At 41.3% G+C, this 17,640-nt stretch overlaps 1 protein-coding gene across 9 annotated transcripts in view; it reads left to right on the top strand.

Annotated features, from left to right (window-relative positions):
• Window positions 1-17,640, top strand: part of LOC124143098 (sickle tail protein-like) — a 265,609-nt gene that overhangs the window by 76,593 nt on the left and 171,376 nt on the right. The window contains exon 1 of one of the 9 annotated variants that reach the window (XM_048387853.1): window positions 2,564-2,642. The exons of the other annotated variants lie outside the window; for them this stretch is intronic. Within the exon in view, the coding sequence (XP_048243810.1) occupies window positions 2,579-2,642 (64 nt within the window). The 5' untranslated portion in view covers window positions 2,564-2,578. Of the gene's footprint in view, window positions 1-2,563; window positions 2,643-17,640 lie in introns of those variants that run through there. 9 annotated transcript variants of the gene reach the window in all.

The raw sequence follows: 17,640 nt of genomic DNA, 5'->3' as shown, positions 1-17,640 counted from the left end.
CCTAACCTCAACCATCATTGTCATGTGCATTGTTCAGTTGAGGTCACCAGTACCCCATGCTTGTCTCCCTGTAGGGATTGCAGGTCAGACTGTATGTCACCAGTACCCCATGCTTGTCTCCCAGTAGGGATTGCAGGTCAGACTGTATGTCACCAGTACCTCATGCTTGTTTCCCTGTAGGGATTGCAGGTCAGACTGTATGTCACCAGTACCCCATGCTTGTCTCTCTGTAGGGATTGCAGGTCAGACTGTATGTCTCCAGTACCCCATGCTTGTCTCCCTGTAGGGATTGCAGGTCAGACTGTAGGTCACCAGTACCCCATGCTTGTCTCCCAGTAGGGATTGCAGGTCAGACTGTATGTCACCAGTACCCCATGCTTGTTTCCCTGTAGGGATTGCAGGTCAGACTGTATGTCTCCAGTATCCCATGCTTGTCTCCCTGTAGGGATTGCAGGTCAGACTGTAGGTCACCAGTACCCCATGCATTTCTCTCTGTAGGGATTGCAGGTCAGACTGTAGGTCACCAGTACCCCATGCATTTCTCTCTGTAGGGATTGCAGGTCAGACTGTAGGTCACCAGTACCCCATGCTTGTCTCCCTGTAGGGATTGCAGGTCAGACTGTAGGTCACCCTTACCCCATGCTTGTCTCCCTGTAGGGATTGCAGGTCAGACTGTAGGTCTCCAGTACCCCATGCTTGTCTCCTTGTAGGGATTGCAGGTCAAACTGTAGGTCACCAGTACCCCATGCTTGTCTCTCTTGTCCATCTAGTAGTGTAAGACGACTGCTGGCGACCTGGTGATAACAAATGTGACCTTGCTGATTGTACCCAGACAATAGTTGTTCATGCTATCAACTACAGCTTTGGATGACCCAGATTCAATTATTAACAGAACCTTCAACTGAACTGTCCACTGGTACTGAGCCCATGTTTTAGCCTCGATTCAGGGGGAGCTATCTATAGTATCCCTTGTAAGCCCCAGGGCTAAGTGACTATCCAACATTGTCTTCAGTAAATTGATGAGAAAGCCTATGCCCGTCCCACTGTGGAGATTCCTTCATCCAAGGATAGATCAATTCTGTCGTAGAAATATTCTTGGAGACTCCATGTATAGACTCTTTCTGTGGCACATTCCTGGAGACATAGAAGGATGGCATTCTCCTGTACTAAAATACAGCAAAATGGATTTGTAGGGCCAGTATTGATTTGAACAAATTTCTCATCGACTTTCTAATCTTGTCATCCAAAGAGTTTAGTTTAGTCCCTGGTATGTAGCTCCTCCAGTCTGTACATGTCACTTCATCCTGGAAGCTGCACAGGGGACTTGTGGGAAATTGGTTCCAACATTGTATGAATATCAACATTGCATGAATGAACGAAGGAAGGAAGGAAGGAAGGAACGAACAAACGAACGAACGAACGAACGAACGAACGAACAAACAAACTTCATCCTGGAAGCTGCCCAGTGGACTTGTGTGAAATTGGTTCCAACATTGTATGAATATCAACACTGCATGAACGAACGAACGAACGAACGAACGAATGAACAAAAGGAAAAAAACGAACAAACGGAAGGACAGACGGACGGACGGACGAACGAACGAACGAACGAGGTGTAATAAAGTTGTGCATTAAATTTGGTTGCACTTATATAGCAATGTACATGCACCTATGTGGGGCTGCTGTATCAGCCCGGACTCATGCTGGTTTTATATTGCTGGCCCACTGAGACGTGCTGACTGAGCTGACTGGTCTTTGTTTAATCCCTAATACTGAACACCAGGCAGGGTACCAACAAAAACCATCTCTAAAACTCTTTTGGTATGACACAGCCAGGCATTGGACTACCTACGTTCTCCTCTCCACAAGACCACGGAGACTGTCAGTTGAATAACCCCCACTGCCCGTAAATGTTCAAGGTGGATGGATTTATTAAATGTCTTCTGATCGAAGGAAGTGGAAGTTATCAGTGGAGTAAAATAACTGTCATTAATAATGTATTGATGCTTTTTTTGCTTGACCTTCATACAATAGCATGTGAATATATAAGAAAAATGTTCATCTTTGCTATCACTTATGTTGGAATGAAATTGTCCTAATTTTCTTTTTAATATTTTTTAAATAACTGTATAATGTATAGATGTTTTTTGGCTTGACATTTAACCAAATAGGTGAGTACGTAAGATATTTTTTTCACTTTTGCTGAAATGAAATCGTGCTAAAAATTGAAAAACTATTTTCTTAAGTAACTGTCAATAATGAGGATAGATTTGTTTGAAATTTATAAAATATTAAGTTAATATATTCAAATGCGGTTTATTTTGCTATCAAATATAATCTAATGAAATTGTTCTAAAAATCTTTTTAAAAAATCCAAAATTCTTAAAAAATTTTTTTTACAAAACCTGCAAGGTAATAAATGTATGGTAGACTTCCTGTGTCGGCCATTTTGTCTGTCAGTGCTGAGTGCAGGGAGATTTATGTTCAACATGGTGTGACATGTGTCACAACTCTGTGTGTTTCCCTTTCACGGTGCACCACTGTGACATCATGTTGTAGACATTCCGCCAACTCAGACATGTTGTTGTGGCCGCTGCTTAAATCTATCAACCCTTTTGCAGCTTTCAGGAGGAAACCTGAAGGTGAGAACTAGATGATGATGATGATGATGATGATGAGCAATTATAAAACATATCTTAAGACTCTGCACCACAGACGTCATCCTTAGAGAGTCCCCTTCAACAGATCAGTGTGAATTCAAATTGCATTCTCAGCTCCCTGAGGAGTATACATCACAAACTGTAAGGTCATGCATTCATGTTATCAGCTCATCCTACCAGGTACCCATTTACTGCTGGATCCAGATAAAAGATAACATTCCTATGCATAATAAAACCTTTTACAACAGCCAAAGCGAGATTTAGGACAATTGGTCTGACAAATATTGTCCTTGTCATGATGATGAGGATGATTATGATGATGATAAGCAACTTGTAAAGCACGAAGTTTCTTACATGAGGAGAATCATTATAACACCTGTGTGAAGCTGACTACTGGGGACCATATACAGCCCGTCGTCATATACATGAAATATTGCTATTTTAAACAACAGCCAAAAAATATTCATTATGAGTTATCTAGGACTGCCGTACAGGAACTGGTTTTCAAAGATGCCCTTAATATATTTGTTTTCTGATGTGATTAATCGGCTGTTAAAATCAGTGTTAAATGGTTCTCGTGTTTAGATTCTGGAGCAGAATAGGCTCTCTCATACATGGAAGTGCTGATGAGGTGTGTGTTGTGATGTGTGTCCTGGGTGATTGTTACTCATGCTATCAATCACTGGTTTGACTGACGTGACTTGATTACACAGACCCCAGGATACAGATGAAATAGTGTAGACTGTGAAGTTAAACTTTAACTCACCCGCTTCACTTACTGGGTTGATAATTATGTTTTAACTGTTCTGAAAAATATGGACGTATATATTCTGCATACGTAAACGTACTACAGCAACCCATAACAGTTTTAATTTTTTATGATTTTTATGTTATATATTTTTGTAATTTTGCATGAGGGAAGAGCACACAATGTTCAAGTATATCTGTAGATCTGAGTGACGTTCAGCACAGTAAAGTTCCCAGTCCATAACATTCTTCATACCGACATATATGTTCATACAGAGTCATAAATGTCGTTTTAGAGTTTTAAAGTCAACTCTCAGTTTCCTGACATTTGCAGTAATCCTGATGTCGCATAACCCAACAATTCTAGGGAGTATCGAAATTCCACACCACAGTTATTTGTATCTTAGAATTTTGATTTCACATCAAATCAAGGCAACTTTAAACTGTAATACATCATTTCTTCTAATTGAATATGACTGATATTAACAGACTGTGAGGAGATAGCATGGTGAGTCATTGTTGGATTCCACTGCAAGCTAATTACTGTGATCCCCTCCCCCTCCTATCCCCCCACCCCCCACCCCCCTCATCCCAGTGAGCCCCGCCCTTCTCATTGTGTACCAAACCCCCACATCATCTGATGTTACACATGCACTCTTGAACCCTGCATTACAGATTTCTGCTTGTCTGAGCGGGAAGTGCTGTCATGATTAGGCAGACAATTTGTGACATTCATGGAAGGAAATATTAATTGTAACCTGTCAGTGTTGCTTCAGCTAAGTGGCCATCATTGATGCTGTGGAAGGACAGAGCTGCAGAAATTATATCAGGCATATTGGTTCCTTACCCACTGATTCCAAATTACAAAAAAATTGGATTTTTTTTTTATGTGGGTGTGTTTTGCTGTTACTTTCTCATTTCAGTAAAAAAATTGAAAGTAGGTCATTATAGGAAGGGAGCTGACCCTTTGATTTGACTACTGTATTCACCATAATAAGGGCCCTGTGCACTTAGAAAATTGACAAAGGAGGACACTTATTGAAATTTTTGTAATTTTTAATTTAAATTTTTCAGAGATCAAACGGTAGAGTGAAAAAACTCAGTTTGAACATTACTGTTTCTGTAATAAACATGACAAAAATTTGTCCGTCATGTAAATTTTAAGTCTGGGCAGATTACCCACACAATGGTTTAGAAATTGGTCGGGGGCTCTAATTGGAGCAAGGCGCTTATTACAGCAAATACGGTGTCCCAAAACATTTTTTTCTTTATTTGTCCTGACAACACTTTTAAAGATTACATAAAATTTATTTATGACCACAAACCCAATATGGCTTTGGAATCCAATCTGTAAACTAAATTATAAAAAAGGGTTCTTAGTGATGTTTAACGGATGAGGCTCTCTTGGTTTATTGGAAATGTCACTTTTCTTTGAAACTTTTGGAACAGCATTGTCTGTTATAAAATTATTTTTTATACTTCTTTTAATTTTCCATTTATGGCTTGTGACAAGATCGATGATGACAAATTAACTTCAGATGCTTTTTAAGCACTGCCTGTTCCTGTTTTTGATATGTTTTGTGGCATATCTCATTCCTTCCGAAGTTTGACACCGAATATGAAAGTTCATATGATTTGACATGATTTGCTTTGGACCATTGCAAGAAATACCATTTTGGCAAGCAGTAAAGTGTAAATCCTTTTTGTGAAGGAATTCTACAGGAAGAACCAGCACACGAAACCTCTCCTGATCTGCCATATGAATCATGTCAATAAAACCATTGGCTACCAGCAGCAATTGTTAACATTGATTTTGTGAATCCGTCTAAATGGAGAGCATGGCCCCTTTTGGCCTTACCGAGCAGCGCCGCAGATGATGCTGGGTCCGATGAAGGAATCCATTATGTTCACTGATGTGAAATAATTTCTCTTGAAACAAATGTAGACTTTTAATTGGATCTTTGTTGAAAGTATTGGAACCGTTGTGTGAGCAACATGTTTATTTGTTTTCGAATCGGATCGAAACTTAGGCATGCAGTGAAATGTATTTTTGTTATTTTTATTGATCTGCAAAGTAAGTGTCATTTTGTTCTCTGAGGCTTAGGATGTTCTAGATTTATTGCAGAAAAGATGCTTTGACTTTTTCATGAAGCAGTGAAGAGACATAAATAGCTCACATGTCTGCGTTTTTTTATACTGTTGCAATAGTTTCATTCAATATTGTAGGTAGTGTCGGTGATAAACACATGAGCTATGAATGTTTCTCTCATTGCTTTGCAGCATGGGTGGCACAGTCATCTAAGGTACTGCAATTTACATTGCAGAGTTGCGTCCCTTGGGCATGCAAGAAACTTATGTTTGAGGGTTCGAATCCTGGTTCATCACGATTGTGTTTCTTGGTTTGTCAGCACCATGCCTGTGCTTTAGGTTTCACCAAAGTGTAGTACAACTGGGACATGCATCACTTCAGGCTTTCCTCCCACATTAAGCTAGCTGACAAGCCGTGATACACTGGAATACCATTCAAAACAGTGTTAAACAAACTCGCTCACTCATTCAATATTGTATATATGTCAGTGATCAAGACTTAAGCTGGCAAATTTTTTTCTCATTGCTTTGCATTAAGACATGGTTAAACAAACACAATGGAGTTTCACAAACATCGGTTGTGTTGATGTTTTTGATAAGTTAACAAAATTATTAAACAAGTGTCAATTAATTAATAATTTGGGAATGAAGATGGATACTGCGTCTGTAAGATCGTGACGTCAGGGAAGTAGTATATTGGAAAGGCAATCTCCTCCCACGCCAAGCAGTGCGGTTGTAGAATCAATGTGGATGGATCGCATCCCTCACTGCTTATATGAAGCATATATTGGTATATTATATATTGGTTGTGTAATGAGCTGTTGGAAAAGAAATCTCACTCTTTCTCTCAGTCTTGCTTGCTGCAGCAATATGTGTTAGGGTCACAGGAAGCCCTGTTGGGTTGTCTGAGGTGATGGATGCCCTGCACAGGCTGATCTGGGGGGGGGGGGAGGGGGGTTCCAGGGGGTCCAGGTCCCCCACTATTGGTAACCAATTGTAGTATGTTCTTGGCAGTAATGTTATCTGAGAGGCTATTTTGATATTTTGGACCCCTCCTTTTTAAAAGTGCTGGATCCGCCCTTGCACTATGTTGTGTCCTGTATGCACACTAGAAACCTGATTGTGGATTTTGAATCCTGGTTTGCTCTGATTTTGTTTCTAGATTCTGCTTATAAGTTTCACCAAAGTGGTAAAAGTCTAAGGCCTGCATCGCTTTCATCTTTCCTCCAACATTAATCTGAACCTCCATGATATAACTGGAATACCATTCAAAGCGGTATTAAACCCCACTCACTCACTCACTCACTCACTCACTCACTCACTCACTCACTCACTCACTCACTCAATAACTCACTCTTAGTTGTTCACCTCTTCAAAGACTACTTAATCTGGATGTCAAGAAACCTGTTATCTAAAACACATCAAGCAGAAAAAAACCACATTGATTTTCTTAATCCAAGGACGCCGCATTGAACCCCCCTGACAGGTTTATTCTGATTTATGGGACTTCCTGTCTTCTTGTGCTACCAATAAAACGGCTCAAACTCTGAAAACAGGATACTTGATGTAATCGGAAAATGTATTCTGCGTAAGCTAGTACGGAAATAACTAATTTGAAAAAGAAAACTATCAATTATGCATGGTTTGTGTGTTTAGCTCACTTAGTGTTGCTGGAATGATGACTATTTTGACTCAATGATTTTTGCAAGCCTCCCATTGGTCAAGTTTTTAATTTATGAGCTCAACTATTTCGAGATATTCAACTGCATTTGAGGCACTTAAGATGCTCATAGAAATTCTGACCTAAATGACCCATGGATCTTCTTTTGTAAAGAGATGCGAGTGACCTATGAGTGAGCTTTTGTCTCATAAGCTGGCAGGTAAGAAGTTGTTGTAGATAATTAGGGGTACTTTTTCCAGAAGAGATTTTAATTGTCATCTGTTTTGTTGTGTTTTCAAGTGAAGTACTTTGTGGAACGTTGTCCAGTTGTCCGTCCAGTTGTCCGTCCAGTTGTCCGTGCAGTTGCCAGTCCAGTTGTCCGTGCAGTTGCCAGTCCAGTTGTCTGTGCAGTTGCCTGTCCAGTTATCCGTGCAGTTGCCAGTCCAGTTGTCCGTCCAGTTGCCCGTGCAGTTATCTGTCCAGTTGTCTGTCCAGTTGTCTGTGCAGTTGCCCGTCCAGTTGTCCGTGCAGTTGCCAGTCCAGTTGTCCGTCCAGTTGTCCGTGCAGTTGTCTGTCCAGTTGTCCGTCCAGTTGCCCGTGCAGTTATCCGTGCAGTTGTCCATCCAGTTGTCCGTGCAGTTGTCTGTCCAGTTGTCCGTGCAGTTGCCCATCCAGTTGTCCGTGCAGTTGTCTGTCCAGTTGTCCGTGCAGTTGTCTGTCCAGTTGTCCGTCCAGTTGTCCGTGCAGTTGTCTGTCCAGTTGTCCGTGCAGTTGCCAGTCCAGTTGTCCGTGCAGTTATCCGTGCAGTTGTCTGTCCAGTTGTCCATCCAGTTGCCCATCCAGTTGTTCGTGCAGTTGCCAGTCCAGTTGTCCGTGCAGTTATCCGTGCAGTTGTCTGTCCAGTTGTCCATCCAGTTGCCCATCCAGTTGTTCGTGCAGTTGCCAGTCCAGTTGTCCGTGCAGTTGCCCATCCAGTTGTCCGTGCAGTTGTCTGTCCAGTGGTCCATCCAGTTGCCCATCCAGTTGTTCGTGCAGTTGCCAGTCCAGTTGTCCATCCAGTTGTCCATCCAGTTGTCCGTCCAGTTGTCCGTCCAGTTGCCCATCCAGTTGTTCGTGCAGTTGCCAGTCCAGTTGTCCGTGCAGTTGCCAGTCCAGTTGTCCGTGCAGTTGCCAGTCCAGTTGTCCGTGCAGTTGCCCATCCAGTTGTCCGTGCAGTTGTCTGTCCAGTTGTCCGTCCAGTGGTCCATCCAGTTGTCCGTCCAGTTGTTCTTGCAGTTGCCAGTCCAGTTGTCCGTCCAGTTGTCCATCCAGTTGTCCGTCCAGTTGCCCATCCAGTCGTCTGTGCAGTTTTCCGTCCAGTTGTCCGTGCAGTTGCCCATCCAGTTGTCCGTGCAGTTGTCTGTCCAGTTGTCCGTCCAGTTGTCCGTCCAGTTTTCCATCCAGTTGTCTGTGCAGTTGCCAGTCCAGTTGTCCGTGCAGTTGCCAGTCCAGTTGTCCGTGCAGTTGCCCATCCAGTTGTCCATGCAGTTGCCAGTCCAGTTGTCCGTCCAGTTGTCCATCCAGTTGTCCGTGCAGTTGCCAGTCCAGTTGTCCGTCCAGTTGCCTATCCAGTTGTCCGTGCAGTTGTCTTAAATTTCGTATGAATTATCCCAGCAATGATGTCTAATAGAACATTCACAGAAATTCCAATCCAATTTTTAACATGGCTCTATCAAAAATGTTGTTTTTGCCCATCACTCAACCATTTCTGCATGTATGATTGTGACATTCTTCTTCAGCAAGTATGTGGTGTGCGGAATAATGTATAATACATTTTGGGGCATAGTTTGATTTTTGATATTTGACCTTTGACCTTTGACCTTTTGACCTTCAAGGACCCCAAGGTTTTCGAGTCTCACTCTTTCTTTACATGCCTGAAACTACAAGACCCATGAAGCTGAAACTTTGTGTGAATGATCCCAAATATAGTGATTCAAGCATTGCTCACAGAATTCTGATCCAATTTTTTACATCATCGTCATTTCTTCATAATGCAGGGCGGTCGGGTAGCCCAGTGGTTAAAGCATTCGCTCGTCACGCCGAAGACCCGGGTTTGATTCCCGACATGGGTACAATGTCTGAAGCCCATTTCTGGTGTACCTCGCCGTGATATTGCTGGAATAATGCTAAAAGCAGCGTTAAACCATTCTCACTCACTTACTTCATATGCAGGTGGGCTACAGAGCCATGTGGCTGAAGTTTATCCATTTGTATTTAGGGCAGATCAAGATGAAGTCCAACCTCATTTACATAACAGATGTGACAATATCTATATTTTCTTTAATCATATGAAATAAATTAATATTAGCTTAAATTTAAAAATGAGTAGATATGCTTTCTATATCTTGACAGATAATTTTCAAACAAATTTTATTTGTAATTTTTCCTGTTTCTTTAACAAATAAATGACTCTTGGTTTATTCTCCCTGCAGTGTTTTATTGTACAATAAACAACGATCATGAGTCGTTTATTTCTTATATGAAATATCAACAATATGTACAGCCTCTTTAAGGGTGATGATAATATGTACAAGCATTAAAACTAGTTACCCGTATTTAAATAATGATGACTTCCTGAATAGAATCCGACTTTGGCAATGTCAGACAAGTCATATTTTCTGAATCCTCGCGTCGATATTCTGTCCCTTTTCTCCTAATACTGATTGTATAGGAGATCCCACATGAGATATCGCTTGGATGAGATCAAGCGATATCTACACTGTAGATATCGCTGAAATGAAATTACATCACAATGCTTTGCAGACCATTGTGGCATCACTGGTTACCATGACGTCACAATCAAATGACATCACTAATGGCTCTGCTACTGAAGCTGTTAGCAGTACTTTTTACACTGAAGAGACTGCTAATGACTGTCTACAAATTGAAAAAGTTGGAAGAATGATGTTGGATGATAAATAAAATCTCACCCTCGTGTCTTTTGACATCAAATATATCAACACTCGTTGATAAAAGTGGCAAAAATCCTCGGCAATCCTCGGAATTTTTCCACTTTTATCAACTCGTGTTGATATATTTGATATCAGAAGACACCCGGGTGAGATTCTCTATATCTTCCCCATTATTGGATGCTATCGTTCAGCCACTGCATTTATCTGTGTACACCTGAGCTACATCTATGGGAAATATCTCACTAGACACTCCCTTCTGAAAAATAATGTCGTCCAATATATGTCATCAAGTCCGAGCGCATAATCGAATCTCCAGAAATGACGTCATGATAGAACAATGTTTTATCGTGAAATAAACCATGCTTCGGTATTCATTGCTCCTTACGATTTATTGCGTAGCTATCTTATACATGTAGATGATCAACAAAAATATATCATCACAAAATCTGTAACATAATAAAGACCTGATTGTCATTAAATTCCTTGCTTAATTCATTATTAGGTTGAGAAAAATTACGTGACTGTATGTATTTCAGTTTTTAAAAGAAAAAAACATTTCAGTGATGTGTCTAAAATTCTATATCTGGTTTAACCTACGTATGAGCTTAGAGTCTTTTCATCCTTCGTGCACAGGCAGTGTGCAAATTTGTTGTACCCCTTTTCCAAATAAATATAATAGCACAGAGCATGGTTGATAGGTTGGTTTGTTGTTTAACGCTGCGCTCAGCAATATTCCAGCTATATGAATCCAGTGATTGATATCATGAGCATCGATCCACGCAATTGGGATCAATGACATGCATCAACCAAGTCAGCGAGTCTAACCACCCAAATCCCATTAGTCGCCTCTTACGACAAGCATAGTCGCAGAGGGTGGTAATAAAGTACGAGACCACAGAACATATTTCTTGAGGTTTCAATATTATTTGATCATTTTTAGAAATGCTAAACTTTTTTCTTCATGTATAACTCGTATTTCTCACAATGTTTTTATTTATGATCAAAGTTTGTTACATCTTGACTGATGGATAGGTGACACCTATATAGCAAGGTTAAGAGACAGTAATTTACTTTCTCATGTGAGCTGCACCACTGTCAAGTCTCAGCTAAATGGTACCAAAGTCCGAGAACTTCTGAATTAATTGAGTGCCAGTCTTGATTGAATATAGGAGAATCTTGCGTTTGTTGGACAATGGAGGTGAAATTGAATGTTTTATTTCCCCAAAAAATCTTAGCATGTTAGCTTGAACTGTTTGAGTATTATGGTTTTCGAGATATATTCCCATATTTTCAATTTGTCATTCTGAATAACAGTATAAAAGTGTAGTTTGTATCTGAGGGCAGTTTTAAGTTGCTTCAGCGAAAAATTACTTCGATCATCTTGTCTTGGTTAATAGAAGATGAATTCTTGTGTTCTACGAAAGGAAGATACTTTCAAGGATGTCTGCTAGAATGTGTTATGTTCTAGGTTAGAATAGCTCCCTGTATGCCATTACTGGTTGTAAAGAATGATTATATTTGATCGGGGGTCGGACTCTGAGTTTTGACTGGTTGCATGTCATCATTCTCAGATGGCGTGGATCATTGCTCATGCCTTCAATCACTAGTTTGACTCGATTATTTCCTGGATCAGACTCAGTTATTTCCAGCACATCGTGAGTATAAGAATGCTTGAATAACATATACATATACTTTATTATTTTTTATTATTGATGTAACATTGCTACACATTTGAAATTAATGGAAATATATTTTTATCCACTCACTCACTCTCACTCAACTGCCAATCCACATGCGCACCCAACCCCACCCCTCTCCACACACCCAACCCCACCCCGCCCCACTCCACACACCCAACCCCACCCCATCCCACTCCACACACCCAACCCCACCCCAACTCACTCCACACACCCAACCCCACCCCAGCCCACTCCACACACCCAACCCCACCCCACCCCACCCCTCTCCACACACCCAACCCCACCCCACCCCTCTCCACACACCCAACCCCACCCCACCCCAACCCACCCCTCTCCACACACCCAACCCCACCCCGCCCCACTCCACACACCCAACCCCACCCCAGCCCACTCCACACACCCAACCCCACCCCACCCCTCTCCACACACCCAACACCACCCCACCCATCTCCACACACCCCACCCCACTCCACACACCCAACCCCCCCCCTCTCCACACACCCAACCCCACCCCACCCCACACACCCCACCCCACCCCACCCCACTCCACACACCCAACCCCACCCCACCCCACCCCACCCCTCTCCACACACCCCACCCCACCCCTCTCCACACACCCAACCCCACCCCTCTCCACACACCCCACCCCACCCCACCCCACCCCACTCCACCCCAACCCACCCCGATCCACCCCTCTCCACACACCACACCCCACCCCACTCCACACACCCCACAATGATAGCCAGTTGATGCAGTAGCCATTCAGTGCACAAAGCTGAGTTTTGTTGATTTGGACATCTACACTAAATCACTCAGAAATACCTATCTTAGAAAAAGTTAAACACTCTTAGTAACACAACATCCTTACAGGTGAAATCCATTTGGACAATCTTGTCACCAGGTTAATGGAAATTGAACAAGAATGCAGATGTTCTTCGAAAGTAAAATCCTTTTAAAAGGTGGTATCCATTTCTTCAGATGTCACTAATCCACTTCTTGACTTGCAAATTTCAAGAAAGAAAAAAGCAGCCTCGCTTCAGCCAACATTTGATGCATCTTGCCTTTTAAGTTTTACTTCATCTGAACTAGGATCACATGTCACAGCGTTCTTCTGCTTCGTTTCAGTCTATTGGAAACTTTATTGACATTTATTGATCTCATTGGCTTAGGTTCAGGGATTGACTTTACTTTTATGTCTTGTATAAGAATTACAAGAGTGTACATATTCCCCGGTGCTGGTTGGGGTCTGGCACTGCCAGCTATGGTAAATCTTGTCTGAGAGTGCAGTTTCAGACTTGGCGGCACAGGCGTAATCCAAGATGCTTTTATGTCAGTGATAATGTCAGCATGGTTCTTTTGTCTGTCAAAAAATATCGGTAAAGAGTTCTCCCTTTATTGTTTTAAACTTAGCAAAAAAATAGTTTTTGTGCAAAGCTATTCAGAGCTTTCAAAGTAAGATTTCAAGGCAGTTCAGTATTGATATGTTTGAAACAGGTGGTTGATTGATGTTGTGAATTAAATATTTCATCTCTTGATAAAGCGTGTAACTTTATTGATATTTTCTTAATTGTAGACATTTTTATAAGATCTACACTAACATGTCTTTCTGTATACCTCAGTTACCTCGGTGCAGAGTTATGTACCTTAGTCTTGCGATGATCCACTGATTTGCACTGAAAATAATGCTTGTCAGGTCCATACTCATGCTTGTGGGTTACACATTTTGAATGTCTATACTTTGGGCTCTTCTCCATTGTCTCTGGAAAATTGCTTCAGTGTCCTTTCGGGTAGCCAAGTGGTTAAAGCATTCGCTAGTCACGCCGGTTCGATTCCCGACAAGGGTACAATGTGTGAAGCCCATTTCTGGTGTCCCCCACTGTGATATTGTTGGAATATTGCTAAAAGCGGCGTTAAACCGTACTCACTCACTCTACATTTTTACAGAAATTACATGAACCGTTTTCACTGACTGACTCACTCACTTAACTTTTGAAAAATAATTTGAATAGACCCCCATTTACCATCTACACCCACGTTGGTATGGTGTTTATGAAATAGTTTCCAGGTCTTGTTGCTTCCCAGTCAAGGCTTCAACCATCCATGGACACACCAAGTGCCTCTAGCCTCCAGCACCAATTGTCTCCAGTTCAGCCGATTCTTACAAATTACACCACAAATTATTACAGCCAATAGCACCAAGTATAGAAGTTTGTGCCTTGTACAGGTCTTTATCATTTGGCTAAATTTCAGACATGTCAATGGCCTATACCTGTGACATTTAGTTGTGGTATATGGCGTCGGCTTTCGGTATATGGCGTCTGCTTCCGGTATATCATGTATATAGTCTCTGCTGATATTTTGAGGGCCAAACAGCATAAAGGGGCAGTATTAGTGAAACGTTTTTGATTGTTGATGGATCAGATTTCCAACACAGCTGATGGCCCTTGTCCCGTTGTCTACAGTGAATGAGGAGAGCCCCATATTAATGTGTCTGAGAATGTCCCGAGACGGAGACTCCTAAACCGTTTTATGTATACATGACTTGAGAGAAGTATATATCTAGCTGCGGGAATTGGATCGTGGACATCGAACGAGGTCCTCACGTCCCACTTTTTCTTTATTTGTTCCACTCAACCCAACTGGACTGGACTTTTAGATTTAACTTGGTCTTCTCTTCTGACTATACTGTGTGCATCTCTTCTGTTGATGAGGAATTGGAAAATACAGATTCAGACAGGTACAGTACAGATGTACACAGGTACAGTATTGGAGGTTTGTAATCACCTGACAGTGTTGTTGAAAGGAGGGACAACTTTCAGTTACCCCGTAGAATTGATCCTGAAGAACCTATGCTAGTCATAAGAGGCCACTTAATGGTTCAGACTTGGTGACTTGGTTGACTTGGTGATTTGCATGTCATCATACTCCAATACTTATAATATCAATCACTGGCCCAGACTCCAAGGCAACAACCACTGTGTATGTTAGGGGAGGGAGGCTGAGATTTGCTGGAAAAAGAATAGTATTTTCAGAAAATACAGGTTTTACCACAAAGTGAATTTGAATGCTGGACATTTTGGAAGTCCTACGAAAAAAAATTTTCAGAGCAGCAGTAACAGAAAAAATTTGGTCTCTATCATGTTATCCAAATCATCCTCCTGTAAATTAACCGGTCAATCCCTTAACACACAGTGTTAGGTGGGGGATTAGCTTGTGACAGAGGACAGACTTGCCACTGTAGCCACACCTGTGTTGGGGGAGGGACAAGGTGGGGTGATTGATGATTGTTCAATGCCCTTGACAGACAGGACACTAATCTCCCACTCTGTGGATGAACCAACACCAGCATCTGGTCAGGAAGGATTAATTGCTTCATCCCCATCTCAAGAACTGTGTTAAGTGTAAAACCATTTACCTCACTCTGAGGACGTCAAACTGTTTTGGAGGAAGAATTCTCATTTGGTGCCTTGTTTCGGTATGGAGTATTGGGATACTAGTGTTGTCATCGTATGAAGGCTCATGACCAACTCTTGAGGACAGGTGTAAAAATCTGTATAACCATGTGTTAAAGAATCCAGCTATCTGATTGGCCTGTCAACATCTTTTGAATTACCATATTCGACAAAATAAGTGCCCGGGGTGCTCTCAAAATTAGAAATAGGGAGCTCTTATTAGAATATTATTTTGGTGGAAAAAAACAGAGTTGAAGATAAATTTCGTGGTTTATGCTGACAGCCTGAATGTTTATATACGACAGATATATTTTTCCAGAATTTAATTCCCCATAAGTAAGGGTGCATGTAACACACGAGTGAGTATTATACACAAATAAATAAGTCTTTTGGACATTGATCAATCGGAAGGGGTGCTAATTGGGATTGTTCAGTAGCCAATATATTAGCAAATATCGCTGTGGGCGCTTATTACATCGAATACGGTACTCATCAAAGAATTTTGCTCCTTGATTGGCCATTTGCTGTCTTGTAAAAAAACATACAATTGGTTGGTTGGCCTCAACAGATATCATGACATTATGTCTGATATGCCATGACATGATTGTCACAACACATGATTGTCACGACACATTATCACATCACATTATCTTGATTGCACTTTGAGGCACCATACTGAAAATCTGTTAATGGTCACAAGATTGATCTGTGTCACGTACATTTATGTCCCTGTCAAATATGTCTTTGTAGTCTGTAAAATCATAATGATAAATTTGCTGCATGTGTCACTAGCGTAGTGTACGTTATGCTACAAGGTGAAGGAGGCAGGTGTAGGTTTGTAATCTGGAATCAATGGTTTTTCCATCACAAGGGGAGATCCAGGGTAGAATAGGTCTTCAGCAACCCATGCTTGCCATAAAAGGCAACTATGCTTGTGGCAAGGATCCAGTGGTCAGACTCGCTGACTTGGTTGATGCATGTCATCGTATCCCAATAACGAGGATCAGCGTTCATGATGCCAATCACTGGATGGTCTGGTCCAGACTCGATTAATTACATACCACTGTCATGTAGCTGGAATATTGCTGAGTGCGGCGTTAAACAACAGACAAACAAACATCACAAGGGGAATATTCTTTTAGGTGCCAGTGGCATTTGTCAGGAGATGAAAAGTGCCAAGATGTTAGTATTCTGATACATCTGGATACAAAGAAGCAGAGGAAGGATGTAAAAGTCTGTCTGATAACTATACCTGTGAAGCACTCACAAAAACATGTCATTGGATACTCGAGGTTATTATTAGGTTATTAACTTTTCAAACAATTATATGTGTGTAGTGTCAAAATATTTGAAAAGGGTATTATTTTCAAAATGACTCTTCTGGAAATATGCAGGCAGTGCTTAACCTTTTTCAAGGTGTTTATACACTTTAATTTCAAAAAAATATAAATCAAGTTCAATAATTATTTAACAAAAAAATTAATGTATTTTTTTTTAAAAGGATACTTAAACAATCTCAATAATTGTGAAATACTGCATAATGTATATACTTGAAGTTGTAGTGTGTCGTATGTGCCAGCATATACCTGCCTGTGCTTCACATGTGGTCAGACTATTGCGATCAGCATAATTTACTTGTGATATGGAGAGTGTTTGTAAACTGTTTGATAAGTGTCTATATTGATCATCAACACCAGAGCCAGTCAGGCAGTGCTATTGCCTGACAATCTATGATGTTCCTTGCCTTACTATGTTCTTGCCAGAGGCATACAGGAAATTGTCTATGGCCGAACATCAAATATTGTTTTGAACTTGGGAGCTGGTTTTGAGTGGGCAAGTCTGATGGTGTCTGTGATTAGGATAGGATTAATACACTTGAACTTTGTATGACCTTGAGATTGATGTCGGGCTGAGTGACTATGATGGATAATCATGCACATCATGATATTCCCCGTGAAGATTCCGGGTTAGAATTGGTCGGAAGAGCCTATGCTTGTTGTAAGGGGCGACAAAGGGAACAGGTGGTCAGGCTCACTGACTTGGTTGATACATGTCATCATATCCAAAATGCTTTGATCGATGCTCATGATGTCAGTCTCTGGTTTGTTTGGTCCAGACTTGATTATTTACAGACCACCTTCACATAGCTGGAATACTGCTAAGTGTAGCCTTAAACAACAAACAAACAAACAGTTGATAAGCTTGTTGCAAACTTCATGATATTTGTGTAGGAACATACCAGGGTCCAATGGGACCCTAATTCCTGTTTACAGAAGAGTGTACTTGCTGATGATGTGTCTTTATGCCCTGATGGCATTGGTGTTCGTGCTATCAACCACAGGTTTGCCTGGCTCAGAATGATTTTTTGCAGAATGACTATTG

The sequence above is a fragment of the Haliotis rufescens genome, unplaced genomic scaffold, assembly GCF_023055435.1.
Source record: "Haliotis rufescens isolate VD_foot unplaced genomic scaffold, xgHalRufe1.0.p SCAF_10, whole genome shotgun sequence".
Lineage (NCBI taxonomy): Eukaryota > Metazoa > Mollusca > Gastropoda > Lepetellida > Haliotidae > Haliotis > Haliotis rufescens.
Note: the sequence above shows the minus strand (reverse complement) of the source record. Positions and strands in the feature narration are given on the sequence as shown.